This window comes from Zootoca vivipara, chromosome 8, assembly GCF_963506605.1.
Source record: "Zootoca vivipara chromosome 8, rZooViv1.1, whole genome shotgun sequence".
Classification (NCBI taxonomy): domain Eukaryota; kingdom Metazoa; phylum Chordata; class Lepidosauria; order Squamata; family Lacertidae; genus Zootoca; species Zootoca vivipara.
In genome coordinates, this window is record NC_083283.1 from 66018667 (window position 1) to 66034611 (window position 15945).

Sequence of the window (15945 nt, forward strand, 5' to 3'; positions counted from 1 at the left end):
GAAAGATAATGTAATAGAGAATGTAGTGCAACAAAGGTTGTTCAGTTATCTGTATTCTATCAAACATTATAGCAGATAACCAGAAAAGGGAAGCACAACTTGCTTAGGTTGAGATGCAGTAGCTTTCCTTCATTTGAATGTAGCCAATGAGCATGAGTGTTTGGAGAGCCAGTCAGGTGTTATGAGCCATCAAACCTCGGAAATACACTTTTCCCCAAAAGGTTTCCACAATTTTGACGACTAGTGTACATTTGTATGAGTGTGTGGTTTAGAAATGGGTGAATAAAATTAAAACGAATTTTCAATTCATCTGAAGAGCTTACCGTTTCAGTTTCACTGTTTTCACATGACTGTGAGTGACACTATAAACCTGGATGTGGGAAAACTTGGGCCTTGCTGAACTTCACTCTGGGAAACAGGATGTCAGAATAGCAGGGGCTGATTCAACAGGACTCTTCTTATATTTTATGTTCTTCTCTTTATTAGAAATGATATCTGGCGGCCTCAGTAACAAGCCTTCCGAAAGTACGTCAGATTATTTCAGTCTCTATTTTTCTCCCTCTTTTGTTGTACAGGTCTTACTAGCGCAGTGTGTGGTCTATTTTGCCAGAGCACCAAAGTCTATAGAAGTGTATGGCGCTTACAGCAAAGTCAAGGCATGTCTGAGAAACCACCAGGGACCTCTTCCACCTGTTCCTTTGCACTTGAGGAATGCACCAACCAGGCTCATGAAAGACATAGGCTATGGCAAAGGTTATAAATATAACCCAATGTATACGGAACCTGTGGAGCAGGAATACCTGCCTAAAGAACTGAAAGGGGTCGATTTTTTTACACAGCAAAGAATGTGATGACCCTACGTGCAATGTGGTGGCCAACTTTCTCCTGCCACACACACACACTTAAGTTTAATTCTGCAATAATTTCTGTTTTAACCCCGCCATGTTATCCAGGCACAGAATTATGGTTTTGTGAGGTAAAATATATCAGAAGTTATGGACTTTGTGTAGAAAATGGATGTCCACAATCTGGTCTACAGTTGTACATGTGTTAAGATCAACTGAAATCATTGGACATAAGGAAACATATCTAGGTCATTATTTTTTAAGACAAAACATTTGGGACACAATCTAGCCTAGGTTAGGCACTTGTTCTATACTGAATGCTCCCAATTAAATCCCCGGGACTTAAAAGGGGCGTGCTTCATGCCGTGGGCTTGCTCAAAACTGAAAAAGGACTAGGTTAAAAGAATAAAAAGTCTGCATTTGCACCTTGAGATAGAAAAAGTAATATGACGGGAATTTAACACGCTTGTCAGATTATTTTTGATACTGTGAAGTTTTGTAAATAAAGGTTGATTTAAAATTTACTCAGTGTCTGCTTTGTGGAAAGTCAGGATTGGTTTATGGTGGTGTGATTCTTAACACTATTTTAGCTATTCTGCTTCCCACTTAAGCCTCTTGCCTCTGAGCGAGTGTCATTCCTTTGCCAGCCGAAACTCTGCATGAAGTTGGGAAGAATTAATTTTCAATAGCTTTATGGATGCTTGGCAGATTTCAGTCTCGTACACCTGTTGTGTTGGATTGCTGTGGCCGTGTTCTGTGCTATACATCAGTAATTCCCAAACTCGGTAGTGAAGCCCAAAGCATTCATGTGGAAGGTGAAGGAGGCTGCCCATTCTCTCTCTGTATGATTTACTGCTCTGTCTTGGCTGCTTTCCAGTCAGCATCTGCTTTTTTGGGGGGGTAGGAAAAACTCTTGCTGTGTATTTGCATCGGAGAGTATATTTTTGATGCAGCAGAATAATCATGTCCTGGAAGGGGGGCTGCTCGTTCTGTCTCTGTAAGAATTACTGATCTGCATTTACTTCCTTCCATTTATAATGCATGTTCAGAATAATGAACAAGGAGTGCCATCAAAGCAGTATGTCAGTCAGTCAGGTTTTCATCGTAGCCAAGGGCCACTAAAATCTTCCACAAAAAACTAAGGCCACAGTCCAAGAGTACGTTAAAACATCTATTTTCAGTGAAAAGGTAGGATGTTTTTCCATACTTTGTCCTTTCTGCGTCCCTGTGTGTGTGTGTGTGTGTGTTTCATTTTTAGCTGATTTAATACAGATTTGTTTAACATTACTATTTTTTTTCTCCTTTAAAGAATTCCTACGTCCTTTTAAGGGTAGATGGCTTGCAACACTTATTAGCTGCCTCCATGTTTTCCTTAGCGGCATAAAATGGCGTATTAATATTTTAATAAAGGGGATTTGAGGGGGGCAAATGCACAGTAGCTGGATCTCGGAGATCTCCAGAAAATGCCTTTTTAGTTTTGGAAGACACCTACTATTTTCTGTTTTTTGAAAATGATTTAGGGTAGCCTTTGCCAACCAGGGACCCCTCAAGAGGCTTGCTGTGCTGATAGCTGTCGTTAAATTTATACACTGCCCGTCCTCTCAAAGGAGCCCAGTTGTAGTCCAGAACATCTGGCAGTCTGGCAAAGGCTGCTTTAGCAAGCTGGTTCCTTGTACTCTTACTTCAAGCAGGAACAAGAGATGGGATAACTGTGTGCTGGAGAGGTTGGCATCTGAAGAAGGGAAGATGACTTGAGATATAAGCCACAGTGGATGGACCCCTACCAAGAGCTGACAGACAGGAATCCTGTAGCATTTTCTGCAGCCAAATTGCATCATTTGTTCCCACATTTGTTCTTGGGCTGCTTCCTCCAGCCAGATCTATTGGCAAACAGAAAGGTGTTTTCTGTCTGTGGGTCGAATCTTGGAGCCACATCATGCAATCGCAAGAAGTGGCAGGAATCACAGATTTGTGTGGACTGGCATACCTGCTTTTTGTCACTTCTCAAACTGGGCTCCGGATGCTAAATACATCACCCAATCCAGCATACATGTTGCAGAGATCTTGGTAATCTGCTCATCACTATGTGCTTCCACAGTGATGGTTTGTGTTAAAAGTTACCTCCAGAATATGTTGAAGAAAGTTAAAATTACACAAAAGGGGGAGATAATGCACAAATTGTATGCATAGCCTTCCTTGTGTGCTTAATCAATTCTGCAGCCCCGTAGCTGCCACCGAGGAACTGAAATATACCTGCGCCAAAATTCTGCGCTGCAGACCAATGACATCCGCAGCGAACCTTTTCCCTTTCTGAGGGTTTAAGCTGATATTTTATTATTTATTAACATTACTAGAGCTCCTTCTGTCCACAAAGTGGTCCCAACCACTTACAAAACAGAAATGCAACATGTGACATCATAGAAACTTCCGTTGTTTCCCTTTAAGCCAAACTTAGATTCAGGAAGGAGACGTCAACTTTTTGGTAAGCACCCAGAAGTTAGTGTGGTGTATAAAGAGCCAAGCCATCTAAATTTCATGGATACTCAATTCGGCCTGCTTGCGCTATTAAGCATCTGGAAAACAACGCACTCTCACTGAGCATGCGCCACGGCTTAACCCAGGTATGTAGCATTCTGCTGCTAGTAACTTGACCTCTCGTCGCCTCATTTTTAGCCCTTTTTAATTCCTCTGAGGACACACTTGAACCTTGCCCGGTCATGTTGTTTTCTTCCAGCACGAATAAAAATGGGAGGTTACAGAGCGTGCCCGTATCATATCTGATTTCAGCAAACTTTGCGTCAAATGGCCAAATGTCCTCCTCATAACTTGCCTCATCAAGAATTTTTTTTTAATGGAATGTGATGTCAAAAAGTGACGGACCAATGGCAGCTGGTTTCATCCTTGCCTCTAGGAACTCGCAGTAGTAAGTGAACTGTTAATGTTCAGGGTTCTGCTGCCTTACTCCCAAAAGGTGGTGGTTATGTTAGCTCAGTCATCCCCCAACCCGGGGAAAGTCTGAAACATCTGGAGGGCACCATGTTAGTGAATAATGTATTAACCAACTTCCATTCCAGATTTGAAAGGTCATCTTAAACATTCACAGGTATTGTACTGGACTATAGTCTTTCCATTATGTGATATCCAGTGTTGTACAATAGAAGATCTCCTTCCTTCCTTCCTTCCTTCCTTCCTTCCTCTCTCTCTCTCTCTCTCTCTTTCTCTCTCTCTCACACACACAGCCCCAGCTCCAGAGGGTCCCCCAACTATCAGGAGCAGATTTGGAGGGTGCATGGGGGGGTTGCAGCTGGGAGAAGAAAGGGAAGCCCCATTCCATGAGGAAAAGTCTGTTCTGCATGCAGACAGATGCAATCAGATGCCACCAATGCGTTTAAGTTTAAGGGAAACAGGCAGGCAAGTTTTGATAACTAAGAAATTGTAGAATCAGCGAAAGGCTCAGTCAAGGTTTGTTAATTTCATTTCAAACTAAAAGACTGTTTTGCTTAATCTGTGATCCCATGAGCTATTGTGGAAGGACAATACAGTAGCTTTTAATTTACAAGCTAGAACACAATAAAAACCACCCATGTTTGTAGGAGCTTATAAAAGCTTTACATACTCTTTAAATGTGATTCAACCATAGAAAAATCATTTGGTTTAAATATGGATTACTAACCCAGATCCCAACCAATGTTGCTTTCACAGCAGCACGTACTGTAATGCCTCTCTGCTTCTTTAAACCCTAATTTTGACCTTCTATTTTGAATCACATGATCCCAGCTCTTGACATAATGGAGAAGAGACAAAGGAAGGTGCTCCCTTGCCCAGGTTAGGCCTCACAGACACACACAGGCCTCTAGTCACATGCAGAGAAAGTTTGTCACAGCTCAGAAGGAAATGGGAAGTTAGACTCCTGGCTGGTACAATCATACCTCATGTTACGTCCGCTGCGAGTTACGTCTTTTGAAGTTACGTGCGCGCCGAAACCGGAAGTCCTGGAATGGGTTACCTCCAGATTTGGCGTGTGCGCATGCTCAGAAGCACTAAATCGCGCTTTGCGCATGCACATGCACAGAAGCACCAAATTGCGTCATACGCTTGCGCAGATTCAGAGCTTCAGGATGAGGCCTTTTCATGTTGCGAACGGGCCTCACGAACAGATCCCGTTCGCAACTGTACAAAGCATCCACTAGCATGTCCACTCTAGGAATGTTGTACTTGATTGCTATGTGTTTCACATCCCATATGTATACAGCACAACTAGCTCTGTGATGTATGGAGGCCTTGCAGTGAGGAGGAAGAGGTCCCCTCAGCACTGCACAAAGCAGCCTATAATAGGGTTAGGACCAGGGGCAACATTCCCACCATGAAAAGGTAGCTCTGTTTCCTCCTCTGCATTGGCAGAGGCAATGATACTTTTGGATGCGAGATGTTGGAAACTGCAAGAGGGGGAAATCTTCTTGTGCTTGGGTCCTGCTTGCTGGTTTCCCAGAGGCTGGCCACCGTGAATACAGGATACTGGATTGAATAGGCCATGGGCCTGATCCAGCAGGGCTTTGTTATATTTTTATGAGCACCCATTGTTGTGTATCCCCTCAATTTCCAGGCATGGTGCTAGTCTTAACCTAGATTTCACGTGAAGCAGAAACAAGAGCTTCAAACTTACTCAATTTTCCTGCCACAGTTAAGAAAAGTGATACTATCCCAGGCAACCACCAGGTGCCATCTTGGACTATGTACACAGTCCTGCATTTACCCTACATCCAGTACACTCCCAAAACTGGTTTAGGGACAACAGGTGCCTTGCTTTTCAGAAGGTTGCCGGTTTGAATCCACACGACAGGGTGAGCTCCCGTTGCTCTGTCCCAGCTTCAGAAGCACACCAGTGGAAGTAGATTAATAGGTGCCACTGTGACCAGAAGGTAAACGGCATTTCCGTGTGCTCTGGTTTCCGTCACGGTCTCCCGTTGCACCAGAAGCAGTTTAGTCCTGCTGGCCACATGACCCGGAAAGCTGTCTGTGGACAAATGCCGGCTCCCTCAGCCTGAAGCGAGATGAGCGCCACAACCCCATAGTCGCCTTTGACTGGACCTAACCATCCAGGGGTCCTTAACCTTTAACCTACCTTACCTAGGAAGCAGAGTACACACGACAGTAGTCATAAGTCATACCTACCCTGTCGTTTCTTACGCAGAACTGTATTTTGATGCATTCCCGCTTCCAAAAGCAGCTTCAATCTAAATTGAGAAAAGCAATTGCCTAGCTGTGTTTTAAGTCAGAAATGTGTACCGTACATGGCCCTGCCACAGATTCTGACCATTGCAAGTGATCTAGAGCAGCTCATGCATTGGGTGAGAACTGTCACTAAATGATTACTCTAAAATGCATCATCTTGGGTTAAACTTTTCTTCGGCCCCTGAAGCTTTTCCTCCTACTTTCCCCCCTTGCAATAAAACAAAACATGTGTTGAACCTAGGCAATCTCCAGATGTCATCTTCGTGACCTGTCACATGTCCTGATCACGCATTCCACAGAATTTCTCGGCACAGCGCATTAGGCTAACCTGGATTTGCAAGGTGCCTGACTCAAATGTGTAACAAGGCAAATATGTTTGCAGAAAGGTGATAGCGCTTCTTTGAGCAGAAGCTGAATGAGCCATGGAAATCTGAATTCAGATGAACAAAAAGCTAGCACAGTGACTAGGGCCCAATGACCAGGGGAATTGAGTCCAACTAGTAGAGAGCCACAAGTTTTACCATTCCTGCAATAGAGGCTTGGGCTAGGACTCAGGAAAACAGAGTTTAAATCCCCAATGGGATATAAATCACGCTGGATAACCCAAACTGCATCACTGTTTCTCAATGCATCCTACCTCACAGGACTGTTGTAACAAGATAACCCTGTGCCCTACTTGGGATTCATTGTAGGGAAAGGGAGCTAAAAATGCAAGAAATAAGAGTTTAAAGCTGCATCAACCACAATAAAGTATGACAGATGAGGCCAGCAACTACCGGTAAAATGTGTGTGTGCATTTTAACCTGTGCAACTAAACACTGCACAGTGTCTCCGAAAGCTCTCTCTCACACACACAGCTGTGGAGCAAGCTGTCAGTAAGACTTCGGTGCTTGCACGGTTGAATTTTATTGCGCACAACAGGCAGTAGATGGAGCTCCAGTGCAGGTTAATTGCGGGCTGCTTCTTCCTCTCAGGCTTTTCAGACTTTCAGCTGAGCTGAAACACTTTGGTGGCCCCTGAGAAAGTTAGTCGAATCCCCTTAACCTGCAAGAAGTGGGGTATGCGAAAACAAGCTTCTTTCACACCACAGGGCTGGTGGTACGTCTTGGGGCCCTAACAGATCCAACTCTGTCGCTTGGTAGAACGAGGCAGCCACCTCAGGCAGCTGTTTTTGGATGTCATGAAAAGGAAGCAAATGGATAGTAAAAATATAGCAATAATAAATTTAAATGCTGAACATGAAATGCCTCCTTTCTCATATTCTTGTGACATCTACGGATAACAACACATTACTGTTAATGCCAGTTAGAAGCAAGAGCCACAAACCACTGTGCTGCTCCCATTAACACTGAAATCTATATTTTTTTGAAAAATGAAACAGCCAGCAAAAGGAAGTAAAGTATTTTAAAAAAATAAAAATCTAGCTCACATCCTGTTTACACGGTGTTACCCTCCCACTTCCTGCTATGTCCCATAAACAGCTGAGGTAGTTTACCTTTCATTCTGGGAGTGTTTTATTTGATGTGTCTATGGCCAGGCATTTTATAAGGAAAGCAGGTTTCCTTATAGAGGGCTGTAGCGGTCACTCTGACCTGCACATCACCACTGGACGTTTTACGGTCGATTGGTGATGTGCCAACTACAAAATAAACACCTCCACCAAAACACCACAGACCAGGATACAGATAAAATAAAACAAAGTTGCTTTATTGTGTGTTCATATGCTTAATGGTTGCATTACAAATCTTAGGTTGTTCTAAATTTCAGATGGTTCCTATACCGGCCTATTACCTCTAATTATAAATTACCGGCCTATTACCGCTAAAGTCAACTAAGTAAATATTTATTAATAATCTCACAACTTTGTATCCCGTCTGACTAAATCACCACCTATCCTCCTTCCAGGAGGACTCCCCTGCTCAGCGCCTGAAGGCCCCAGTCCTGCCACTTACCACCTGGCCTGGGCGGGGCCAAGGCCTATAAGAACTGCTGTTGCTGCTGCTACCAGCCAGGAGGACTCCCCTGCTCAGCGCCTGAAGGCCCCAGTCCTGCCACTTACCACCTGGCCTGGGCGGGGCCAAGGCCTATAAGAACTGCTGTTGCTGCTGCTACCAGCCAGGAGGACTCCCCTGCTCAGCGCCTGAAGGCCCCAGTCCTGCCACTTACCACCTGGCCCAGGGCGGGGCCAAGGCCTATAAGAACTGCTGTTGCTGCTGCTACCAGCTAGGAGGACTCCCCTGCTCAGCGCCTGGAGGCCCCAGTCCTGCCACTCACCACCTGGCCCAGGGCGGGGCCAAGGCCTATAAGAACTGCTGTTGCTGCTGCTACCAGCTAGGAGGACTCCCCTGCTCAGCGCCTGGAGGCCCCAGTCCTGCCACTCACCACCTGGCCCAGGGCGGGGCCAAGGCCTATAAGAACTGCTGTTGCTGCTGCTACCAGCCAGGAGGACTCCCCTCCTCAGCGCCTGGAGGCCCCAGTCCTGCCACTCACCACCTGGCCCAGGGTGGGGCCTGATGGGCTTTATAAAGGACTGTTGCCGCCGCTGCTGCTGGGCAGAGAGGGCTCCATTTTGTTTTGTTTTTTTGTTTAAATTCCTGTTATTTTTTACCTATGTTATTTTAAACTGTATTAAGGATGTATTCTTAGTTTTAGATTTTGATTTATGTCGAAATTGTTTTCTATTAGGTTGTGTATTTTTTGATGTGGTTTATGTATTTTTTGTGACTTTTGTAATTGTACTATTGCTGTATTGTTTTGATATTCGACTGGAAGCCGCCCAGAGTGGCTGGGGAGACTCAGCCAGATGGGCGGGGTACAAATAAAAAATTATTATTATTATTATTATTATTCCTCAATATATTAAACCAGCTCTCTCTGCATATAACCAACCACTCCTAGCTCAACACTAACTGACTCCCTCAACCTCAACTCAACTAACTGCCACTCGGGAGGGGTTTTTATCCCTGGGCTGAGCCCGCCCCCGAGGGTTCTATCTACTCCACACTTAACCCCTCACATGCTGGGTCTGGTCTAGGTGGCGAATCGCTACAAGGGCATAATCAGCTCTCTAACACTATTTATTGTGAGAAGCAGGTATCATGTGAAAATGTTTCTCTCTCCTTCCCCGCCTCAACAGATCTACTTTGGAAAACTGCTGCAATGGCTTGCTGCTTCAGAAGTTATTTAGCCATGTGGAACAGAGCCATGTGGAACTCAGTTCCGACAGCTCTCAAGTGACAGGGAGGCATTCATGGTGAGTTCTGGCACCCCTTTTTCTAGAAAAGTAGCACCATGTGGAGGGATGATGCAAAATACAGCTAGAGCATACTTTGTATGAATTATTTATTATTATTGTTATTGTTGTTGTTGTTATTATTATTATTATTATTATTATTAGGTGAAGGGACCCCTGACACTTAAGTCCAGTCGCGAACGACTCTGGGGTTGAAGCGCTCATCTCGCTTTATTGGCCTAGGGAGCCAGCATTTATCCACTTCCGCAGACAGGTTTCCAGGTCATGTGGCCAGCATGACTAAGCTGCTCCTGGCGAAACCAGAGCAGCGCACGGAAACGCTGTTTACATTCCTGCTGGAGCGGTCCCTATTTATCTACTTGCACTTTGATGTGCTTTTGAGCTGCTAGGTAGGTTGGCAGGAGCTGGGACCGAACAACGGGAGCTCACCCTGTCGGGGGGATTCGAACCATTGACATTCTGATCGGCAAGCCCAACAGGCTCAGTGGTTTAGACCACAGTGCCACCCGCATCCCCGAGATTATTATTACTATTACTATTGTTAATGAATAGCTTTCCATGAAATATCTCAAACTGATTCCACAGTAAAAACAATTAAAACAATTCCATATTTATTTATTTATATAAAAAAACCCATTTCAAATACAGTACAAATACAGACTAGGAAAAGGATCTCCAGACTGGACATATAGTACCAAATGCAGACTGGGATTAAAGTTTACCCTCAAAAGGCTCTCTCATAGAAGCCTATTCCTAAGCATTTTTTATCTTTTACTGTAGGCCCTCATTGAACACTTCTTGAAGCAGATGTCAAACAAATTAGTCTTCATAAGAAGAGGCTACGGGGGGGGGGGGGAGAGAGACCTTATCAGGTTTTAGTATAACAAACAAATTACTGGATCTGAATGAACAGCACGCCGTGATAAATAAAGATTGAATAATTTCCCCAAATTAATCCATATCCAGAATGGACCACTTTCCTTCTAAAAGCCTATAAGAACCAAGGGAGGCCATGGGCAGGATTCCTGCATTGCAAGCAGTTGGAATGTCCCTTCCAAGTCCACAGTTCCATGATTCTAAGTATCTGGGGGAAAACTAAAACAAGGAAATAAACAACAGTATGTTGTTCATCAGTTTATCCGGTTCAACCGTTTCTTCTACTTTTCATGGAGAAGCAAACCTGCCAAAGAAAAGTACACTTCTTGTTGGGTTGTGGCGGATAAAAAATAGGAAGGGGTGGTCAGCATTGAAATCCTCTTCCATAATATGTGGAGAGGTACATGTTGTTGTAATAACAACAGCAGTTGCTGCTGCCGCTGCCGCTCCCTCTTCATTCACTTCTATAAATGACTTGTGAACAATATGGGACACGTAGAGATTCCGGGCTCCTGACATTTCCAGAAAAATCTGCCTTACTGCTGTCCAAGACATCCAGCAGTCCCAACACTGCCAAGTCATTTTTGAGGTTATAGCTCTCCTCCAGTTTAAATTTAGGCAGATGCACATAAACTACAGTTCTAGTTACAGGTAGGTAGCCGTGTTGGTCTGAGTTGAAGCAAAATAGAAAAAATTCCTTCAGTAGCACCTTAAAGACCAACTAAGTTTTTATTTTGGTATGAGCTTTCGTGTGCATGCACACTTCTTCAGATACACTGGAAACAGAAGTGTCAGACCCTTATATATATATACAGAGGGTAGTGGGGGTGGGGGTGGGAATGAGTGATGGGCTTTCCTAAGGTGAGGTGCTTCTGCAGCTGCAATTGAGAGAGAGAGAGAGAGAGAGAGAGAGAGAGAGAGAGAGAGAGAGAGAGAGAGAGAGAGAGAGAGAGAATCAGAATCCGGCAATGGCGTACGTCTGTTCCTACGCTAGCAAAGTAGTCTGGGCACCCCAAAATGCCGCCCCCTTGACCTGCGTTGCAGTGCTGTCCTCATTTCTGGCGCCGGAAGGAGCGATGCCCTTTCAGTTTCCTCCCTCAGCAGTCGGTTCCCTGGCTCTGCAGTATTCCCAAGCGTCTGCCTGCATCCCTCCATCTCTGAGCTTTCCCATTGTTCTTCACTCTGATTTCTCTCCCTCTCCCAGTCTCCTCCTCCCCCTCTGGCTGCTTCAGAACCACTGGTGCTCTCTGTACTTGATGAGGTGGACGTTAGGATGATGGGGGCTGGCTCCCTGTAGGGAGTCCCCCTTACACATCCCAAAATGCCAACCACAATAAAATTGGTACCTATATCCCGGTGGTGGCAGAGCCAAATAAGTCTAGTTTTTCTCCCTTCCCTACAAGGCGCAACACTGATTCTGAGGAGAAGGAAGCTGATTGGAAGTGCCACCCCCTTGTTAGAAGGCATGCAGGTGGGGGCTGGATGAGGGCAGACAGGTTGGTGGAGCACGGACTGCCCCATTCATCTCAATGGACCAGCTTCCACTGCCCTATCCTTGTTGGAACAGCAATATTTGTGTGTGCATTTTTTAAAAAAGCATTCAAATAACAGATGTTTGAGAGAGAGAGAGAGAGAGAGAGAGAGAGAGAGAGAGAGAGAGAGAGAGAGAGAGAGAGAGAGAGAGAGAGAGAGAGAGAATATGAATTGAACATATTGTTCCTGTGCTGCTGCACTGCAGCTACAGCGTTTTGGCAATGTACCATTTGGAAATTTACCATTTGGTATCTGAAGAAGTGCGTATCAGCAGGGCGGTCTCGCCGCCTGCACGATGCATTCGCCTTGCAAGGGGGCGCATCCAGGCTTGCAGCCTCCCATGGCCCAACCCACAGCCAGCGAGATCCGATGCTCAGAGAGGCAGGAAACGTGGCCAGCCAAGGGGACTCGAGAGCGGATGCACTTTCCTGTCCCCCCGCCGAGGATTGCGGAGGAGCAGCGGGCAGTGGCCTGGCGAGTTTCCCCGGTGAGGATCCGCATTCCAGTGCAGGGACGGAGGAGCGAGGAGTCAGAGGTGCAAGGGGGGGGGTGGCAGGAGGGCGAAGCAAGAGGAGGAGGAGGAGAGCCCGTGCCTGGCAGGATCAGCCCCCGAGTCCAGGCAGAGGCTGCAGGGCGCCCTGCAACCCTTCAATACTATAGACGCTGTTGAGCTCAAGGCGCACAATGAGGGGTCCAAGGCAGCTGCTGCTTCGCGATGGAGGCTGCATAGTCGCCCACTGATCAGGGCGTACCTGGGGCTTTTGCCGCCCCTCTCCCTGTCCCTCATCAGGGAGCCCCGTCCTCTTCCACGGCCCTCCCTCCGCTCCGACTGTCCTTCCCTTTCGCCTGCTTCTGCCTCTAAGGACTAAGGAAGGCAAAATGGAAGTTAGTTATTAATGTTCAGATTATTACTCATTTCATTTCTATACTGTACTGCTTCATATTTTAAGGGAAAAAATCTCAAAGTAATTAGAGAGAAATCTCAATGCAGTTTGTGTCCATAGGATGTTGAGAGCATTAAGTCTGTAGATCCAGAGAATTTAAAGCCCCAGAGAATCATGGGAACTGTAGTTTATTGCTACAGTTCTCAGCACCCTTAACAAACTGCAGCCCGCAGGATTTCTTGGGTGAAGCCATGTACTTTAAATGTTAGGTGGGTCCGTCACAGCCTTAATTATATACAAAGATCTGTTGTTGCCTTTCCAACATGCTTAAAGTTGCAGCCAGGATCAGCATTCCCTGGCCACTGAACATGATCAGTGCTCTTACTGAGTTGTTTTTGGATTTCCCTATCACTGCCTTGGTTCTCCCACCCCCAAATATTATTCATACTTCCGTAAACCTTGGGGTTTCCTCGAGTCTTTGGATAACTTCCTCTCATCCATGGGTGGAGTTATTTGGGCGACATTGTCATTCACAGCCTGAACATCAGAAATAGAAAGAGTAATAATATATTTCAAAATCTGGCTAATGGTTAAAAAAAACGTGCTTTTGTTTTTTATTCTTGACTTTTATTCTACACTGGCATTTTACTTTGTGTTTTTTTTCCTTTTCCAGCAGGGTAGTGTAAAAATGGAAGAGCAGGGACCGAGGAGACCTATTCGAAGGGAGAGCCTGGAATCCAAAGGAAAGAGATCTCCTGCAGGCCAAGTTGAGACTTTCGGGGATCTTCTGCCTCAGGCAGATTTACGTCAAATTAAGCAGGAGCCAGAGGAGGAGGAGGAGCTGAAGCAGCACTGGGATGCCCAGTGGCAGGATTTCCTGAAGACAATGCAACCACCTTGTTCAAGCTGGGAAACCCCACAGGCTCCCATTCCTCCCCACTCCGGGGATGGTGTCTTCCTGACATCCTTCAAGGGAGCTACGGATGACAGCCAGTGGCCCAGTGGGAGAGCAGGGGAGACAGACCAGACCCTGTTCCCAGACACTGAGGGGCTTCTAGGAAAGGTAAGTGCCCTCCTCTCACCTGGGTTTCCAGCACCTGGCGGTCACAGGTCCACTGGCTGTAGACATGGAGGTTCTGTTTAGCTATGAATATTTTCCTCCTCCCTGCACTTTCTCTCTAATCCACTTTAAAAAGGCTTGCTAGACCAAACTTGGGAGATTTGCAATCACATCTCCTGATGTGACGAAGCAACCATAGGGGACTCTGAATTTAATCAGAGCAGAAGCTACGTCAGAAGAGGGGTCCTTTACTCCAACCCCCGTTTTACTCCTCTAAATTGCCTCCATTTCCAAAATGCTATTTTCTCCCCACTGAGGTAAAAGTCTTGGCACGTCTTGCAGCCTCAGCACTGCCATGTGTGGTGCAAAAAAGAATAACACTGGCCTACCTTGCAAGGTCGTTGCAAGATTTATTAATATAATGGCCAGCTTCAGATGACTGAATCGCAGCCTGAAAAGATGCTTTACAAATAGGCACAGTTTTTAAGGATTCTTTGGCAAAGTTACGCTGAAACCTTAGTTGACCCAAGTTTAAAACAAAAATCTCCTGGGCATCAGAAGCAGAATGGATCACTCCAGGAAGGACTCCCACCCAACCTTTAGTGAGAGGGGGCAAAAGAGAAGCACTCTGCATGGGTAGTTGCACAAATTTACCATCTGTGGTCCTGCACTGGGGGGCAAGGCTAACAAACGGGAACTGGGAATGTGCTAGTCCCATCTCCCCCTGCATCTGCCACCTGACCTAATGGTCCCAGTTTACCTCATGATTGGGCCGGCCCTGATGGTGAACTGTGATCTAACCAGGCAGTCTCTTATAAGCCGTAACTAAGCAACTTTCCATTTTGCCCAAACCAGGAAACTACAGCTGCCAGATTTGGAACAAGCCGGGATATTAAGCTAACTTCAAACTGTGTTTGGTCAAAACAGGAAACTCTGGTTGATCAGTGGCTTTGTGGTTTGACTGTTCCCACTGCAAAGGGGCTGTGTAGTCAGGTGAAAGGCATCTTCAAATCCCTCCTCTTGAGTCGAGACACAATAATTCAGAATGGACCAACACATATGAAGCATTCTGAATACTGTTTAACAGGGCAGTCCTGTGGAGGCCTACTTGGAAGCAAGCCACATTGAGTTCAGTGGGACTTACTTCCATGTGAGTGTGAACAGTATAGGATAGTGGCCTACAGTTCTGTCCAAAAGCTATTTAGCAGTATTAACTCACCCAGTGTCATGAACACACCAGCCCAAAGCCTAGAAGTACAGTCTGATTTGAGAGCTGAGAGCCGACAGCTACAAACTCCCACTCCTCTTGACACTGAAAGGAATTTAGATAACACGGTAGCTGGAAGCAGGCTGCAACAAAGCCAAAGCTCTCAAGAGGCACAGGAAGACTCGTAGAGGAAGGAAGGGAGCTTTCCTTCACCGGAAGGGGAAGCAGCTGACCCAATGAGGCCAAAGAGTAGACAAATGGGAAGGGTTTAGACAGAAAACAAACCAAGAGACGCAATGGTCATAGGTTCAGTACTGTATATTCTGCAGATGCCGTCAGGATTCTTCAGAAGGGTCAACTTGAGCATACTTGATGGATGCTCGACGTCAGCTCTCCAAGGCTAATTGCTTGTTTGGCAATAAATCTTCAAGTTAATTATGTCTTGTGTACTGTGTTATCCAGCCGACAGCCTTGACTTCTGACTGACATCTGTCAGTCAGCTTCTCTAGCTTTTCAAGATGTCCTTATCGGCATCCCGGTCTCTGTTCCAGGAATTGTGGCCTGTGGAAGATGTGGTTATTAAGTCCCCAAAGTCTGAGCAGGATCCCTTGGACACAGAGAACATCCATCTCTCTGTAAAGGCTGAGGGAGAGAGTGAAGAAGAGGCCAGCTTTCTGGGTAAGGGTTGGGGTCTGGGTCCTTGTGTGCTTTTGCAATTTGCGGAGGGTCCAGCAGAAGCCATTTCCTCTCTCCTGCCTGAAATTCTCAGACAATGGGAATGCCAGAACTTCTGAGTTAGCCTTTTGCAACATAGTACCCTCCAGACATTATGAGATTCCAACTCCCCTCACCCACAGCCAGCATGACCAATGGAATGGTGGGAGTTGTAGTCTAACAACTTCCAGAGCGCATCAAGTTGGAGAAGGATCCTGTGGGAAGACAGCCCAATGTTAAATTCATGGAGAAAGAAGGGGGAGAACCATTACATCTCTAGGAAGCTGACATGCTTTCTGTGATGGAATGATTGACACGGCACAATACTGAATTCCTTCCAT

The 15945-nt window shown here is 45.8% G+C and overlaps 2 protein-coding genes across 17 annotated transcripts in view; both read left to right on the top strand.

Annotated features, from left to right (window-relative positions):
• Positions 1–1369, top strand: part of WRNIP1 (WRN helicase interacting protein 1) — a 36503-nt gene extending 35134 nt beyond the window's left edge. The window contains exon 7 of the mRNA XM_035125399.2: positions 576–1369. Within this exon, the coding sequence (XP_034981290.2) occupies positions 576–851 (276 nt within the window). The 3' untranslated portion in view covers positions 852–1369. The remainder of the gene's footprint in view (positions 1–575) is intronic.
• Positions 1370–1500: 131 nt separating this feature from the next.
• LOC118090069 (oocyte zinc finger protein XlCOF6-like) overlaps positions 1501–15945 on the top strand; it is a 57589-nt gene continuing 43144 nt past the window's right edge. For 3 of the 16 annotated variants that reach the window (XM_060278018.1, XM_060278017.1, XM_060278021.1), the window contains exons 1-2: positions 11896–12274; positions 13297–13686. In XM_060278018.1, the coding sequence (XP_060134001.1) occupies positions 12035–12274; positions 13297–13686 (630 nt within the window). In that variant the 5' untranslated portion in view covers positions 11896–12034. The other 13 variants (XM_060278003.1, XM_060278020.1, XM_060278002.1 and 10 more) reach the window with 10 other exon arrangements.